The 17,598-nt window shown below is 40.5% G+C and overlaps 2 protein-coding genes across 4 annotated transcripts in view; one reads left to right on the plus strand and one right to left on the minus strand.

Annotated features, from left to right (window-relative positions):
* Positions 1-9,502, plus strand: part of LOC118371991 (clathrin heavy chain 1) — a 69,895-nt gene extending 60,393 nt beyond the window's left edge. Inside the window, exons 29-30 of the mRNA XM_052457887.1 lie at positions 7,107-7,182; positions 9,051-9,502. Of these exons, the coding sequence (XP_052313847.1) occupies positions 7,107-7,182; positions 9,051-9,187 (213 nt within the window). The 3' untranslated portion in view covers positions 9,188-9,502. The remainder of the gene's footprint in view (positions 1-7,106; positions 7,183-9,050) is intronic.
* A 3,961-nt stretch (positions 9,503-13,463) lies between these two features.
* Positions 13,464-15,310, minus strand: ptrh2 (peptidyl-tRNA hydrolase 2). 3 transcript variants are annotated; one of them, XM_035757685.2, is made up of 2 exons: positions 15,152-15,310; positions 13,464-14,131 (listed from the first exon to the last, which is right to left on the minus strand). In XM_035757685.2, exons 1-2 carry the CDS (start codon positions 15,189-15,191, stop codon positions 13,590-13,592), a joined length of 582 nt encoding a protein of 193 aa, XP_035613578.1. In that variant the 5' UTR covers positions 15,192-15,310; the 3' UTR covers positions 13,464-13,589. The 3 variants fall into 3 exon arrangements, with proteins under 3 accessions (XP_035613578.1, XP_035613579.1, XP_035613580.1); XM_035757686.1 differs by having other exon boundaries at positions 15,142-15,264; XM_035757687.2 differs by lacking the exon at positions 15,152-15,310 and adding an exon at positions 14,999-15,146.
* Between the last annotated feature and the right edge of the window lie 2,288 nt (positions 15,311-17,598).

Consider the following 17,598-nt stretch of genomic DNA (forward strand, 5'->3'; position numbering starts at 1 on the left):
ACCACTCTAAAATTCATAGACAGAGCTATGGACTGACAACAAAATCATAGTTTTAACCATGTTTTGAGGTTATATGTTTACTTTGTTTACAATCATTGGAGTAAAGAAGCTGATATTGTGTTCTGATGGGGTATGACAGCTGACTGAACTAAGCTCATGAAGCATTTAAGTTATATTCTTCACAAATCAATTGGTACACATTGTTAATTTTTAAGTCCAAAAAAGGATGCAGCAACTGCTGATTTGGCCCCTTTAAGGTTAGGATTGAGTGAAAATAATCTGATCCTAAATACCATCGTCCACTTTGACCCAAAGCCATCCAAACACACTGCAGTGATCTTCTGTTGCACAGTCAACTGCTTTTAGTAGTTGGCCATGTTTGAAAAGCCACTTAGTCAGTAGCACAATACCTTATTTTTATATGGCAAGTTTAGTTTCTACCAGAGATTCTTCAATGATTCCATTAGAACTCAGTCCAGCAGTCTAGACTTCGCAGCATGTGTGTTGTAATAGAAATATAATTACTGAAATCAGTAGAATATTCTATTTATTCTATTTATATGTGTGGCATGCCAGTAGACTCTAGAGGAAGACAGTTATTTATTTTGTTTTTCTATCAACTTGCCTTTTTAGTGCCTCGTCTCTTCTGTTTGTCTGAGTTTGATCAAGCTAAACAAACCTCTGCTCCGATGCCTTATACTCATGCCATTAGTTTGAATTCCCCTCTTTTGTTAACCATTTTACAGCTTTTTTGTTTACCCTTTCCATATCAAAGACAGTAATTGATTTATTTATTGTTTTAATGCGCTGACAAATTAAACTGCATCATCTGAAATTAAAATGGAATTTTAGTACAGTGCAAGTGTCTTGTTGATGCATTGTTTCAAGGTGGTGTCCCCTCTGCTTTGAAACTATTTTTAGTTCCTCTCTAGAGTCCAGTTTGTTTTCTTGTCATTGATATTAAGTGCCAAGTAAGTGGTTTGTCATTGGATGCTGCATGTGGGATTGCTGTGACTTGAGCATGTCTGTCTGCACACCTCCACCACAGCCATATCTATCTCTCCATCTACAGTACCAGTCAAAAGTTCAGACATACCCACTCATTCAAGGTTTTTACTTTATTTTATACTATTTTCTACATTGACCTCAACTATGAAATAACACATGGAATTATGTAGTAACCAAAAAAGTGTTATATTTGGATTTTCTTCAAAGTAGCCACCCTTTGCCTTGATGACAGCTTTGCATTCTCTCAACCAGCTTCACCTAGAATGCTTTTCTAACAGTCTTGAAGGAGATCCCACATGCTGAGCACTTGTTGGCTGCTTTTCCTTCACTCTGCGGTCCAACTCATCCCAAACCATCACAATTGGGTTGAGGTTGGGTGATTGTGGAGGCCAGGTCATCTGATGCAGCACTCGATCACTCTCCTTCTTGGTCAAATAGCCCTTACACAGCCTGGACATGTGTTGGGTCATTGTCCTGTTGAAAAACAAATGATAGTCCCACTAAGAGAGAACCAGATGGGATTACATATCCCTGCGGAATGCTGTGGTAGCAATGCTGGTTAAGTTTGCCTTCTAAATAAATCACTGACAGTGCCACCAGCAAAGCACCATCACACCTCCTTTCTGCTTCATGGGGGGAACCACACATGTGGAGATCATCCGTTTACCTACTCTGCATCTCACGAAAAGACAGCGGTTGGAACCACAAATCTCAAATTTGACTGATCGACCAACAGCCTATCGACCAAACAATTGACCAGTCGACTAAATGGGGTCAGTCCTAAGCTACATATTACAGTGCCTTCAGAAAGTATTCAGACCCCTTGACTTTTCCTAATTTTGTTACATTAGCCTTATACCCTGACCATACTGCGAGCGTTGCAAAATAAATGTAGGTATCTGTTATTCAATTATTGCACCCACACTGCTCGTCCGGGTCTGCTTTGCCAAGGGCTAAAATAGAAGTCAATCCTATTTCTGACGCAGATCGCGCTGCAAGTCCTGCCTCTCCCATCTCCTCATTGGTTTATAGATGCAGGTACCCACGTGCCATCTCCTCATTGGTTATACCCACGTGGGTGATTGAAAGACGAACTGTGTTGCCATTTCTTCGTTGTAATACTATGAAAGTTTAGATTCCAATCACCATGTAAGTTCAAAGATTGAAAAACCTGGAAGGAGGAGAGATGACTAGAAACGATTCGGTTGACCGTTTTATGTGTGGATTAATTGTCGGAGTAGAGGACCTTGAGCATTGCAGATAATATAACTCAATGTTTATATCCCAGGACAAATTAGCTAGCAAGTGTAAGCTAACTAGCTAAATTGCCATAAATATTTAATGCTTTTCGACCTGTCCCCAAATGAATGTCATTGGTTCAAAGTTTGCTTTTATATTTTAACCTGCGTGTCATGATCGCGTTTGGTGTAGGGGAACAAAATAAATTTATGCACAGCCGGTTTGGGTTCTGTGTTATTCTAAAAATGGATTAAATAAAACAATTCTCAGCAATCTTCACACAAATACCCCATAATGACAAAGTGAAAACAGGTTTAGTAATTTTTGCAGATATATTGAACAAAAAAGATGCCTTATTTACATAAGTACTCAGACCCTTTGGTATGAGACTTGAAATTGAGCTCGGGTGCATCCTGTTTCCATTGATTTATCCTTGATGTTTCTACAATGTTATTGGAGTCAATCTGTGGTAAATTCAATTGATTGGACATGATTTGGAAAGGCACACACCTGTCTATGTAAGGTCCCACAGTATGTCAGAGCAAAAACCAAGCCATGAGGTCGAAGGAATTGTCAATAGAGCTCCGAGACAGGATTGTGTTGATGCACAGATCTGGGGAAGAGTATCAAAAAATGTCTGCAGCATTGAAGGTCCCCAACAACACAGTGGCCTCCATCATTCTTAAATGGAAGAAGTTTGGAACCACCAAGACTCTTCCTAGAGCTTGCCTCCCGGCCAAACTGAGCAATGGGGGGAGAAGGGCCTTGGTCAGGGAGGTGACCAAGAGCCCGAGGGCACCATCCCCACATTGAAGCATGGTGGCAGCATCATGCTGTGGAGATGTTTTTCAGCGGCAGGGACTGGGAGTCTTGTTAGGATTGAGGGACAGATGAATGGAGCAAATCAGAGATCCTTGACCAAAACCTGCTCCAGAGCGCTCAGGACCTCAGACTGAGGTGAAGGTTCACCTTCCAACAGGACAATGACCCTAAGCACACAGCCAGGAGTCTGTAAATAAGCAAAAATGTATACAAATCTGTTTTTGCTTTGTCATTTTGGGGTATTGTGTGTAGATTGATCAGGGGGAAAAAATAATACATTTTAGATTAAGCTGTAATGTAACAAAATGTGGAAAAGTTCAAGGTCTGAATCCTTCTGAAGGCACTACATGTATTATATGGCTCTGAATGGAACAGTAGTCCAGCAGCTCTCTAGGCCAGCCAATGGAGGATGCTAGTTCTAGCATGTCTGTCTATCAATAGAACAGGGCTAATGCAGTCTGGACTGCTCTGCTCTCAATATTTTAGTACTGCTGTACACTAGCCTACTAAATTGTAAACATTTTGCCAATTGTCATATTTGGCCAGCACAGTAAACTATTTTGATTCATGTAAATGTGAAAAAGATAACTACAATACTTATCTTAAACAATATTTATTAGGATGGAAAGGATAATTTAACAATTAAACTATAAATATTCAGGAATTGTTTGACTTCATTTGACAGGAGTGTTACTGTATTTTCTACAGTGTATTTGGTTGCCTGTCTCTGTATGCTGTCTCAGCCTGCTCTCTGCACTATGGGAAACTGATATTCATTATCTAAGCTGCGCTTCTTGAATTCCCTTCCAGGTTAATGCAATTAAGGAAAAGGTGAAAGTCTATTCCTATATTCCATCTCTTTATTTTTGTTAATTTATCTTGAAGGTCTGCAACCTCAGGAATCTGCATGAGTTTTATTTTAAGTCTCATCTATTACACTATCATTTATCCAAACACCCACACACCGAGTAGTGTCCTCTCAAACGGACTCTCACCGACTGGGCAGCCAAGCACTGTAGTAGATCTAGTTACTCAACAATGACAACCCGTAGTCTGAGGAAGACTACCAACGACGCCAGTCTGCCATTGGTTTCCAGTCCTGACCTTTCAACCCACTAAAGCACCCTTGATGCCCCAAGTGTCTGAGAGAAAAGTTAATTTTGTAGAATAAGTTGGAACGCCTTTTAATGAACTCCGTCTTGAGTCTCCACATACTGCCGGCACATAGTTAAGACCTTTTTTCAAAAAGGACTGCAAACGAGTTGGAGACTGCATTTAACCATAGTACTAAAACTGTGAGCCAATCAATTCATTATTGTTTGTGAAGAGAATGCAGTTTTTTCAAAATGTTTCAGAAATTACACATTTTGTAGTGATGACATTTAAGTAATAAGGCCTGAGGTAAATGGGCAATATACCAAGGCTAAGGGCTCTTATGCACGACGCATCGCGGACTGCCTGGATACAGCCCTTAGCTGTGGTATATTAGTCTTATACCACAAACCCTTGAGGTGCCTTATTGTGATTATAACCTGGTTATCAATGTAATTAAACCAGTAAATAGTACTTCTTTGTCATACCCATGGTTTATGGTCTGATACCACGGCTTTCAGTCAACCAGGGCTCGAACCACCGGGTTTACAATTAAAACTGTCATGTTTGTATTGACAGTGAATTGGAAGCTGAGCAGCAACATAAAAATCTAAGTACATTTTTCACGGGCAGTAACTGGAAAGTGCATTCCTTCATGGACATTTACACTGTATCTAGGAGAGTATGTACTGTATGTTTAGTTTCTTCAGAAAGTATTCACACCCCTTGACCTTTTTCACAAATTGGGATTAAAATGGATTTAAGTCTTAACGATCTACACTATTTTGAAAGATTAATGAAAAATAAAACTAATCTTGATTTATATTAGTATTCAACCCCCTGAGTCAATATATGTTAGAATCACCTTTGGCAAAAAATTACAGCTGTGAGTCTTCTTTGGAAAATCTTTCTTCAAGCTCTGGTTGATGATCATTGTCATACAGCCATTTTATGTCAAAACTGTAACCAAGCAACTTGGGAACATTCAATGTCGTCTTGGTAAGCAACTCCAGTGTATATTTGGTCTTGTGTTTTAGGTTATTAACCTTTGAAAGGTGACTTCATCTCCCATTGTCTGTTGGAAAGTAGACTGAACCAGCTTTTCCTCTAGTATTTTTGCCTGTGCTTAGCTCTGTTTTCCCTTTATCCTTTTTATCCTTGCCAATGACTAGAATACCCATAACATGATGCAGCCACCTCCTTGCTTTAAAATATGAAGTGGTACTCAGTAATGTGTGCTGTTGGATTTGCCCCAAACATAATGCTTTGTATTCAGGACAAAAAGTAAATTTATTAGCATACAGGATGCATGTTTTGGAATATTTGTATTCCTTTTCACTCCATCATTTAGGTTAGTAGTGTTGAGTAACTGTAGTTGATCCATCCTGTTTTCTCCTATCACAGCCATTAAACTGGAACTGTTTTTAAAGTCACCATTGGCCTCATGGTGAAATCCCTGAGTGGTTTCCTACCTCTCCAGCAACTGAGTTAGGAAGGGCACCTGTATCTTTGTAGTGACTGGGTGTACTGATACACCATCCAAAGTGTAATTAATAACTTCACCATGCTCAAAGGGATATTCAATGTCTACTGTAATTTATTTTGACCCATCTACCAATAGGTGCCCTTCTTTGCGAGGCATTGGAAAACTTCCCTAGTCTTTGTGGTTGAAATTCACTACTCGACTGAGGGACCTGAACAGATACTTGTGTGTGGGGTAATCATAAAAATATGAAATCTTCTCCACTATTGTGAGTCCATGCAACTTTGACTTGTTATGCACATTTGTACGACTGAATGTGTTTAGACTTGCAATAACAAAGGGGTTATATACTTATTGATTTTATTTGTATTGTGTGTAGATCAGTGGCACAATGTGGAAAAAGTCAAGGGTTATGAATACTTTCTGAAGGCAATGTATGTTTGTGTGAGAAACGGGTAATGGTACCTGCACTTTTGGAAATGTTCTCTGGTTTTAAAATATGCATGTGATAAGAGGCCATGCCATTGAGTAGCTAGGAGACATTGCTGTTGGCTGATGGGAATAAGGGTCCATGAGTGGCTGGACTACAAATCATCCCAAGCTTTCACTCCCTCTGCGCTGTAGTACTTATGCCTCTTTCATGCACACTGTTAACCAGCTCTAACAACTACTGTAGCATGTTGCTCTTCTCCTTTCAATGAAGCATTGGCTTGTTGGGATTTTGTGGGAAGAGATTTACTGATGGTAGTTACTTACTTTCCTAACAGGAAGTATGGAGGGAATTAAACCCACTTTAAACAGAGAATCACAGCTAGACATAGTGAAGAAAAAGGGGGTGTATTTTAATTTGCTCAAAATGCATCTTGCCAAAACAATTAAGTTTTCTTCCTAACAACGTTTGGAAAGCTGCTATTTTTACTGCTATGCTTAAAACATCACTCCCAGGATTGGAGTTAGTGGGCTGATATTGACAAGCTATAAACTAAGTATGTTAGATTTATGAGGAAGGTTGAATGGTTCTTAGATAAATCAGTGAAAATACCATCGGGTAGTTGGCATTCCTGCTTTTGTAGGCCTGATTCATACTTGATATGGGTTTAGTTTTCTACATACATAGCAATGTATATCTGAAAACTTCAAGTACAGATTGGTGGCTGAATGGAGGGACCAAAGTCAATGGAGTCTTTCTCCAGTCATGCATATCTTAATGCTCATTTTTCTTCACTAGTTTTAAATGTATGTCGACGAGGCAGCTCACAGCAGCCTTGTATGTGTTAAATAAAAATCACCTAAAATGTACACTTTACACACCGGGAACGGTCTTGTCCATCAATCACTTAACATTTCATTTAACTACTAAATGAAAGAAGAGTCGATGAATGACGACTTTCCAGCACATTAGTCTTCTAAGGCCTGCCTGCTTGTAGCTGTGTTTCATTGTTCTTTTTGTCCTTTATTCCAGGTGGACAAGCTGGAGACCTCCGAGTCCCTACGGAAAGAGGAGGAGCAGGCGACAGAGACCCAACCCATAGTCTATGGTAAGTACCTCGCGCATCATTCACTAGCAGTGTTGGGGGGTACCGTGTTACAAAAGTACCAACTCAAATTGTATTGGTCACATACACATGGTAATGCGAGGGTAGCGAAATGCTTGTGCTTCTAGTTCCGACTACCTTATACACAAATGTAAAAGGATGACTAAGAATATGTACATATAAATATGGATGAGCGATGGCTGTGTGGCATAGGCAAGATGCAGTATATACATATGAGATGAGTAATGTAGGATATGTAGGCATTATTAAAGTGGCGTTATTTAAAGCTGGTCTGCGCATGCACTGAGGACGCGGCTAGGGATACCGACCGTGGCACTGTATTGTCCTCAAATTCTGCCATCAATCCTCTGGTTATGGAAGGTTTTTATAGTCACAGTGGATACAACATCACCGATGCACTTGCTAATAAACTTGCTCAGTCAAAGTCAATGTTATTGTCTGAGGCTACCCGGAACATATCCCAGTCCATGTGATCGAAGCAATCTTGAAGCATGGAATCCGATTGGTCGGACCAGCATTGGCTTGACCTGAGCACGGTTGTTTCCTGTTTTAGTTTCTGTCTATATGCTGGGAGCAACACAATGGAGTTATGGTCAGATTTGCATCACGGAAGTTAGAGGAGCAATGGTCCAGAATACGACCAGCCAGTGTCGTGCATTCGATATGCTGATAGAATTGACTAAACCCAGCTACAATAAATGCAGCCTCAGGATATGGTGTCCAGTGAAGTTCTTTCAGGGCCGTCGAGTTATCTGCTTGGAAGGGGATATACATGGCTGTGACTATAATTGAAGAGAATTCTCTTGGTAGATAATGCGGTCGGCATTTGATTGTAAGGAATTCTAAGTCAGGTGATTACTTTACATAATCAATTAAAGTAACACGTAACCTTTACATAATCTTCTCTTTACCGGGTGTGTTTCCATGATTCAATCTCAACTTGTTTCCTCATTTAGTTCTCGAGTGGAGAAAGGTTGTTTGGCAGCAGCAGCCCATAGAAATGTATAGAGGGTGCACCTTTAATCTTTGCCATTGATCGGTTCTGTGAAAGCAAAGCCCCATAGAGGGCTTTTCCGTGTAGTGGTGTGTCCTCTGTACATCTCAATGGGGCCGTGTAAGTGCAGTCTATAACCAGAAAAGAGTCCATCTGTACAGTTGTATTTTAAAGTAACATTAACTGATCAACACACTTGAACGGAGACCATGTACAGCTGTTCACACTGACTCCTCATTACCTAGCCTTTTGTACAGCAAGTAGTAAAGTTTTGACTCTAAGACAAAGTAAATGGTAATGAGAAATGTATAAAATGTCATGTACATTTTTTGGGGGGTGTTTATTGGTGACATGCATATGTGTATAGGGCTGTCTCAATCACAATTTTGAGATTCGTATCATTCATAATAGTTCCTGTGTCAAAACGCTGGTATTTCTCCTCCTAACAGGTCCTGGTCATTTAAAATGCTGAGCCAACATGTTTTCAGCATTATGTTTCTGTCCATAACTGATCAAAACTCACTTCCTTGTCCTTCTGCAGCAGAAAGGCGATAGTCAAGTGAACAACACATTTAAGCTTCCTTGTGGTTAGTATGTCTGACTTGGACATATGCCAGAGTCAAAATTGGTTTGAATCTGGCCCACTGCCCTTTGACTCGATCTCTCCAGTCTCTCTGTTCTATAAAAAAAACTGAAAAAAGATTAAAGGAGCATTGCCCCACTCCTTCCTTTGCACTCTGGAATGTTGACAGAGTTGCGCTGTGACTTGTACGCCATGCTAAAACAATTTTGTGAATGAGTAAACAAATCAAATCTGAATAGATTCTAATCTAATACATGTGTAACTCTCCTCCAGGCACACCCCAGCTGATGTTGACTGCTGGCCCCAGTGTGCCCGTACCCCCCCAGCAGGCCTATGGCTATGGTTACCAGGCCCCTGCGGGCTATCCCCAGGCCCCTCAGGCACAGCCAGGCTTCGGCTACAGCATGTGAAGGCCCTTCTGGTCCGGAGCAACCCTGGAGCCCATCCTTCATCCCCCACTCAGCTCAGTCCTTCACCAGCCATTACCATCTTCTACTCGCAACATACAGGGGATTCCAACAAGCAGTTATTACTCTGTTTAATTATCGTTTTCCTTTTTGTCATGAAGGACTCAATTTAATTTCCATTGTCAAAGAAAAGGATTGGATGACAAGGATTTTTTTTCCCACATTCCATTATATTTACTAATGTAACTTGTCCATTTTTATGTACAATGAGGGGGCTTGTGGGAAGAGCGAGTCCTTAATAAAGGTTGTTGTGAAGCATCTGATTTGCACTCTGTAGTGAGAAGAAACTCGTGTAGATGTGTGAGCAGCTTGTTCTGTCAGTCTGTAAAATGCATTTAATTATTGTATATTCAGAAACTAAAGTTACAACGTTCTATATTTGAACACGACTGCCGCTTCCACGAACCACAAACCAACTAGAAACACTACGTACAATACCAGTAATGACCTACACAGGGTTGAAGGGGTTGTGTAGCTCTCGATGAGAAGAAAATTGATTTTAAAATGCATACAGACATGATTTCCATCCTTCCCATTCCAAGCATATGCACATTCTCCAGTCAGACCGTGCGGTGTAGAGATGAACTCTGCTGCGTGTCACAAACCTTTCCTTGTGCTGTAAAGAGTGCTCTTGTGTGGGACCATTCCATTTAGGAGGGATTTATTACTAGCATTAAAGAAGCCCTGTTCTTCAGTTCAGTTAGACCTATGTGTTTTACTAACTAACCACACCTTGCACCCTGCTCCAGGTCACTGTTCTGGAGTGTACAGAAGAGAGAATATAAAACATAATAGCCTCTGTCCTGCCAGGTTCGTTTTCTTTCTTTGCCTGTGTCCAAAATGGCACCCTACTCCCTATATACTGAATTATTTTTGACAAGGGCCCATAGGGGTTTTGCACTATGTAGGGAATAGGGTGCCATTTGGGACACGACTCATCAGTTTGCCCTCTGATCTAATTAATCACAGGACTGTGGTAATTTGGTGTTTTTATCGAAGGCTTGCGTGTATACAAAGACATTAATCTACCCTATACTCTCTAAAAACAAATGACTTTAGATTTAACAGTGCACTTAAATACATTGTGCAGAATCTCTGGATCATGATGAATGAAATGGCAGTTTTCTTTTCCACATAAAATAAAGGCTTCTTGTTTGTCAAGAAAAGTCGAGTCAAGTCTCGTTCCCTTCTGAACTTTTTTGTCAGACTAACACACCGACCGTTTGTTGTAGATCACGTGCTGGGTGTCAATGATTGGTGACAACTCAATATTTAGAATATATACGGCCATCCACTGTGCACGGTCAACATTTGTGATGGTCTCTTACATCTTATGAACCTTATCAAGGCATCCTGTAAGGAAAATCCATATCACTCCATATGTACAATACAGTACGTTTTAACTACAAGCCAGTGCTCAGATTGGTTTTGGGTAGTTCAAGCACAGCCAAAGTTAACTGTATGCCTATTGGGTCAGTTACTGCTAGAATGCCAGTCTATTGAGTCTGTCTGTCTGTTCAAAAGTAACCTATTCTATTAGGGGATAAGAGTACAGCAGTATGAGTCATAACCTAGCGGTCAAACAGGGACATGGTTCCTAACTATAATGAATCAAGTTGAGAATTGTACATCTGTCTTGTGCAAGTTTTAAATTGACAATACCTGTCAGCTTGCAGAAAGTGCTACCTTATTTATCACTGTAGTCACAACCACAAACTATGCAACAGTTCATAGTCTTATACTCAGCTGGCCCCTCTCCGGATTTTGTGTTAAAAGCTCTACAACAAAGCTTTCTTAGTTTCCAATAAGTTCTCTACCCTTAACCTCATTCTGAACACCTCCAAAACAAAGGTCATGTGGTTTGGTAAGAAGAATGCCCCTCTCCCTGCAGGTGTGATTACTACCTCTGAGGGTTTAGAGCTTGAGGTAGTCACCTCATACAAGTACTTGGGAGTATGGCTAGACAGTACACTGTCCTTCTCTCAGAACATACTAAAGCTGCAGGCTAAAGTTAAATCTAGACTTTGTTTCCTCTATTGTAATTGCTCCTCTTTCACCCCAGCTGCCAAACTAACCCTGATTGATGACCATCCTTCCCATGCTAGATTACGGAGACAATTTATAGATCGGCAGTTAAGGGTGCTCTCGAGTGGCTTGAAGTTCTTTACCATTAGGCCATCAGATTTTCAACCCATGCTCCTTATAGGACACATCACTGCACTCTATACTCCACTGTAAACTGGTCATCTCTGTATACCTGTTACAAGACCCACTGATTGGATGCTTATTTATAAAACCCGCTTTGGCCTCACCCCCTCCCATCTGAGATATCTACTGCAGCCCTCATCCTCCACATACAACACCCGTTCTACCAGTCACATTCTGTTAAAGGTCCCCAAAGCTCACACATCCCTGGGTCGCTCCTCTTTTCAGTATGCTGCAGCTAGCAACTGGAATGAGCTGAAACAAACTCAAACTGGACAGTTCTCAATCTCTTCATTCAAAGACTCAATCATGGACACTTACTGACAGTTGTCTGCACTATTGTCTACCTTCTTGCCCTTTGTGCTGTTGTTTGTATTATGTTTTGTGCTACTACCAAGTTATGTTTTGTCATGTGTTGCTGCCTTGCTATGTTGTCTAATACCCTGACTACACCACTCGCGTTGCAAAATACATTTAGAAATCTGTAATTCAATTATTGTACCCACGCTGCTCGCACGCATCTGCGTTGCCAAGGGATCTCATTGGTTTATAGAAACAGGCATGCCACATGCCATCTCATTGGTTATACCCACGTGGGTGATTGAAAGATGAATTGTGTTGCCAGTTGTCGTGGTAATACTATGAAAGTTTAGATACCAATCACCATAAGTTCAAAGATGAAAAAGCCTGGAAGGAGAGATGACTAGAAACAATTCGGTTGACCGTTGTGTGTGGATTAATTGTCGGAGTAGAGGACCTTGTACATTTAAGGTAAAATAACAACTTAATGTTTATATCCCAAGACAAAGTGGCTAGCAACAGCAAGCTAGCTAATTAGGACAAAATTAGCTAGCAAGTGCAAGCTAACTAGCTAAATTGCCATAAATGTTTAATTTGGGGACAGGTTGAAAAGCATTGTCATTGGTTGAGTTTGTTTTGATATTTTAACCTGCGTGTCGTGATCGCGTTGTGTTGGGGGACAAAAGAAATATGCACGATGGAGCATACACGATGACGCACGCGCACAGCCGGTTTGGGTTCCGTGTTAGGTCTATGTAGTGTTGTGTCCTATATATTTTTTGTTGTACGTTTTTAATCCCAGCGTCTGTCCCCTAAGGAGGCCGTCATTGTAAAAAATAATTTGTTCTTAACTGACTTGCCTAGTTAAAGGTTAATTGTTTTTATTTTTTTATGTAAGAATGTTAAATGGCTACCACGGCATTCTGCAGCGATACGCCATCCCATATGGTTGTGTTTAGTGGGACTATCATTTGTTTTTCAACAGGACAACACTTTGATTTAACACTTGGTTACTGCCTGATTCCATGTGTTATTTCATAGTTTGATGTCTTCACTATTAATTTTACAATGTAGAAAATAGTGAAAAGAAAAACCCTTGAGTAGGCGTGTCGAATCTGACTGGTACTATATATTTTAAAGACTTAGGCTAAATAAATCACGATGTTGTGCAGACCAAGCCGTAACAGTTTGAACCCAATGGTTGGTGTAGGTAATAGATGAAGGTATAACCTATTGTACACTAACCTTCCAACATTACTTTGGGTTAAAGAACTGAATATGGCAACTTTTGGGATTAATCAAACCACTGTTTTTACCAATATTTTGTGTGGAAAGGCTCTCCAAACCAGTTTGATAAATTATTTCCTGAACCTACAAGATCAGATTATATTTACATCTTTCAATTGGTGCTGAAACAGACATATGCATACATTGAGATGGCTTCCTTTCATTGATCCCTAATGTTCTCAACCCATTCTCTCGATAGATTAGATAAATGTACTGATAACCCCACAAGAAAATCTCTTGGCCACCAAGTGGGAGGGTTTTCAGCAATTGAATGAAATGTATTCAGAGCGTGCAAGGTAGCCAGCAACACCTGCAGAGCACGTTACGACTGAATAAGGTATGCCTGAATACCAAATACTTAGTGTTTTAAGTACATTTTCTAGGTCTGAATCAGCCCCTTTAATGCAAATGTGAGGACAAAATGACATGATGTTTGGACCTTTTAATGTACAGTTCCCAAATGACAATTTCTCCATAAAAAAAAATCATTTTAAAGTGGACCATGATTATCCTACTTCAAATACAGACAACTCATTCAAGTCTTATTTCGTGTCTAATAGAGCTTCAAGTGTCCAGTGACTTTGTCCACAAGATCAGCTGCTCCAGGGCCTACTCCCAGCACAGTACGGGATCCTGGCGCTATCTGGGTCCTCCCTGCATCTTGGATCAGACTGACAGGCAGCCCTACCTCTTTGGCATGGGTTAGCAGTTCTATCAGACTGTCCTCATCTGGAGCTTTAACCACAACCTTGGGTTGGCCACAGTACTCCCATTGTTTCAGAAGCTCAGGGTTCCTGCGCTGGACCTGTTTATAGGCCGACACGGCGGCGTGTGAGCACTGGGCGGCCACTTTCCCCTTGCCCATCTTCAGGTCGGATCGGACCACCAGGATCATTTTGAACTCCCCTCCTTCTCCCATGATGCTGGTGGACGTTTCACCCCTACTGCCATTCCCCATCGCCGCCCCGTTGTCTTTGGAAGAGTTGCTGAACCGAGCCCGGAAGTGCCAGCCAAGGAAAAGTCCACAGCCCACTCCTCCCAATACTCCAATGGCTACCTGGCTGTATAGGGAATCCATCTTGAGACTTGTCAAACCTGAAAGTTGATTTAAGGCTGTGAATTTATTGGAGGCTACATCTCTTAGCTACGTAGTCTATTAGGGCCCTATAAAATCTGTTTTACTTTTTTCTCTAATTCCTTTTTGTTTTTCCCTAAATTCTGTTTTCCAGGTGTCCATTTTCCCAAGATTTATTTCAGCTCTTTGCTATCAAAATCGCACTTCTAATTTAATACGAATAACAACTTTATTGGATGTTCGAAGTCAACAATACTGCGTAAACCACATCAGGAGACTACTTTTGAGGTCTGGGGCAATTGAGAAATTTCGAATTTTGGGGTTACGTACCCTATCATTCCAGTGGGCACCTAGCAAGAGGATATTTAGTTATGTTTTTGGATTTATGCAAATAATCATGATATCATTCTGGCAGGTATGCATAGGCTACTTTGTAGTTAAAATCTTCTGGTAGATTCAATGTTTCATTAGCATCATCTCTAACGGCTACACGTAAGTGGTAGCTGGGCGCCGCACATACACAGACGGGGATTTTGTCGTTGCCTCTTCAGAAAGTTGCATTAAATAAGAATCACTGATGCATTATGTTTGTCTTTTGATAAACGTGTGCTAATTCACTTAATACGTTTATTGTTTAATTGCATCGATTCCGTTCGCATCTCAGAATTTATAGGGCCCGCATAGTTGGCTAACTAGTTTGGAACTAAAATCACCTAGCTACCTAACGTTACCCTAATTGTGTTTCCACTTCAGACAAACAGTGACCAGACATCAGTTGATCTTATAGGATTTGTGAACATACAAAGGCTGAATACATGCATGTTTATTTATGGTAACTTAACTGTTTGAACAAAATATTCAGAACTCTGAGAGTAGGCTAACGTTACCTTCAAAGCATCTCTGCTACCATTGAACAAGCATGTAGCTAACGCGTTATCTAGCCTGAGTCAACTTCGCAATATCACCTCAAGAGAGGCATAATTCGTGTCCTTCATAACATTTTGCATAGCAGTTTATAACCAAACTTTACCGATGTTTACCTGCTCCGGGCGAGATCAACACGCTTACATTCGTCTTCATCTACCGTCCACTTCTGATGACGTCACAATAAATACACTGGACACGTTTCAGGCTGCCGGTATGAAGAGTAGGCATCAACGAGGAGATGCACATACATTGGGTCTATCTCTGAGTTTATGCAGCTTTTTAGGTTTGATGTTCTATTAATAATCAAGATAATTGGAGTATTTGAAAATAACATGGTTCAATTAGTAGTACTAATATAGTATTACTAGTATATACTAGTATTACTATCCCATGTATTTCAATCAAAGATTCTCTAGGTCAATCTTTTTAATGATGGATCACACGTCAGAGTTAAAAAAAAAAATTAAAAGTGTAATAATCATGGCCAAATACCTACTGGGCACTCAAGGCACGTGCCCATAAATCATATTTACATGGCAAAAACTGTAGAATTGGCTTAGCTTTAAAACGGCAAAGATTGCTCTCCACCCCATTAGTAGAATTGCATGAAATTTGTTATAAAATTGCGAAATGTTCTCTCAAACTGCAAATGTTAAGAAAACGATTGCACTGATTCGTTGCTCTCGAACGAACCCTGAGCAGGTGCCCGCTCAGTTTTACCTGACTTTGAAGCACCTTGATATACTCATCGCCTAGCAGTTAATGGACGGGGCTTCGATCAGAGCCCATCCAAATGATAAGGTGTTTTGTGGTACAACTATTCCTATTGGCTGGGGTGGATCGAGGTATGCATTTCAGCGGAAGTACACTGAGACCGAAGAGGAAGCGAGACACCAATAGAGATAGATATAGGACTCATCTTTATATCTGTGCCATTATAAGCGTCTGTGACACCACAAGCGCCTTTGAGGTAATCTCAATTTTGAAGTAGTCAATTTTCTTCTTAACAATTGGCTGATCCCTCCTGATGATCTGTTTGGACATGACTCCAACAGTGTCATCCTGAGGAATCAGTAAAAGAAGTTGGAAGTCCCACCCAGTTGACTACATTAAAATGGTGGAAGTCCTTAATGGTGCTACCCATGCTTAAGTGGCCTTTTGGCCACTAGAGGCCTCTATCATTCTCTATGGACACGCCCACTGTTTTTTTTCTGGTTTAATGAAAGTCAGTGAACTGTGTGTAGACCATACACAGCTGCTATTGCATTGGTGTCTATTGGAGACATACACAGTTAGGTAGATCGAAATGGTAAACGGCCTCAGTGAATTATCTTCGTTTATCTCCCATCTTTGGTACACGGTCCATGGAATAAAACACACGGCTGTGTCCTGTGCTGCAGGCTGCGGCGTTTGACAGCTCGAGAGTGAAAGGAGAGGGTAGGGGGACTATTTGTACCGTTCATGTCTGCTCATTGTCGTGGTGTGTTCATAATAATATTTAGTAGAATAACATTAGGACAAATACAGTCTGTCCCCATTTGACGTTAGGCTATTCTCCATCATCAGCGTGTCTTTGTAAAATGCCAGTCTATCATCAGGTTACATACGCGTGCCAGTGCCAGGTTTTGCTCAGGATAAAACAAGGTTGACATTAATATAGCTAGCTACCTTAATAACATATTTTGAGCGGCTCTAAAATCAAGTAAGTGAATAAAATAGGGAGTCCTCGATGAATGCAAATGTTCTAGTGTCTTGGAAAAAACCTGTTGGCAGGCTAACGGGTGAACATGTTTTATAACAGTGGTACGATCTGGATCATTAATGCTATGGTGTACGAATGTAACCAGGTTAGTATCAATTAAACTATTGCCTTGTGAATTAAATCAGGTCATATGGGTTTTATGGTTTTGAAAAACAAAAATGAACCGTTCTATTATATTCTGTTCTATTATATTCTGTTCTGTATGCACCTGGCATCTACTTGAGATTAACACCAAAAGTGCGTAGGCAGTCATTTTGACTGGATATGAATTTTAAACTGAAATATCGCTGAAATGTTTAAAGTCATTCCCACCTCTGTCCTTAACTTATATTAAATACGTTAATTTAACACACGTGTTGTTAGTATTGTAATGAAACAGCAGGGAGCAGGTCTCGAATCCTCGACCTTTGAGCCCGAGGTCCGGCGCGCTATCGACTGTGCTGCAAAAGCATGCTAGTGCGAGAGAGTCGATTTCCGCGCTTACAAACCCAGGGACGTTACAGTATTCTGATTTCTATATAGTATCAGAAATAGCAGATTCTGACGTTTCCAAAACCCTTACCTTTGCCAAATAACTCTTTGGCAAAGGTAAGGGTTTTGCGCAGAAGATTGCCTACAGTAACAAACTAATGAAAATGCTGTGCGTATTCAAATGTTACACAAGACATTCATAAACACAACCAAAGTGTATTTATTCTCTGTTGCTCTTCTTTTGTTCCTCGATAACATCACAAATTCCCATCAGATCAACTCCTTGAATGCCCTACTCCTTGAAGTTTGCAGTTGTGTCTAAAAAAC

This window comes from Oncorhynchus keta, chromosome 12, assembly GCF_023373465.1.
Source record: "Oncorhynchus keta strain PuntledgeMale-10-30-2019 chromosome 12, Oket_V2, whole genome shotgun sequence".
In the NCBI taxonomy this organism is placed as follows: Eukaryota; Metazoa; Chordata; class Actinopteri; order Salmoniformes; family Salmonidae; genus Oncorhynchus; species Oncorhynchus keta.

Coding starts and splice junctions, on each gene's coding strand:
- ptrh2 (XM_035757685.2), bottom strand. CDS start 15,191: ATGAAGACGAATGTAAGCGTGTTGATCTCGCCCGGAGCAG. Junction 14,132..15,151: donor GTTGATCTCGCCCGGAGCAG/GTAAACATCGGT, acceptor ATCAACTTTCAG/GTTTGACAAGTCTCAAGATG.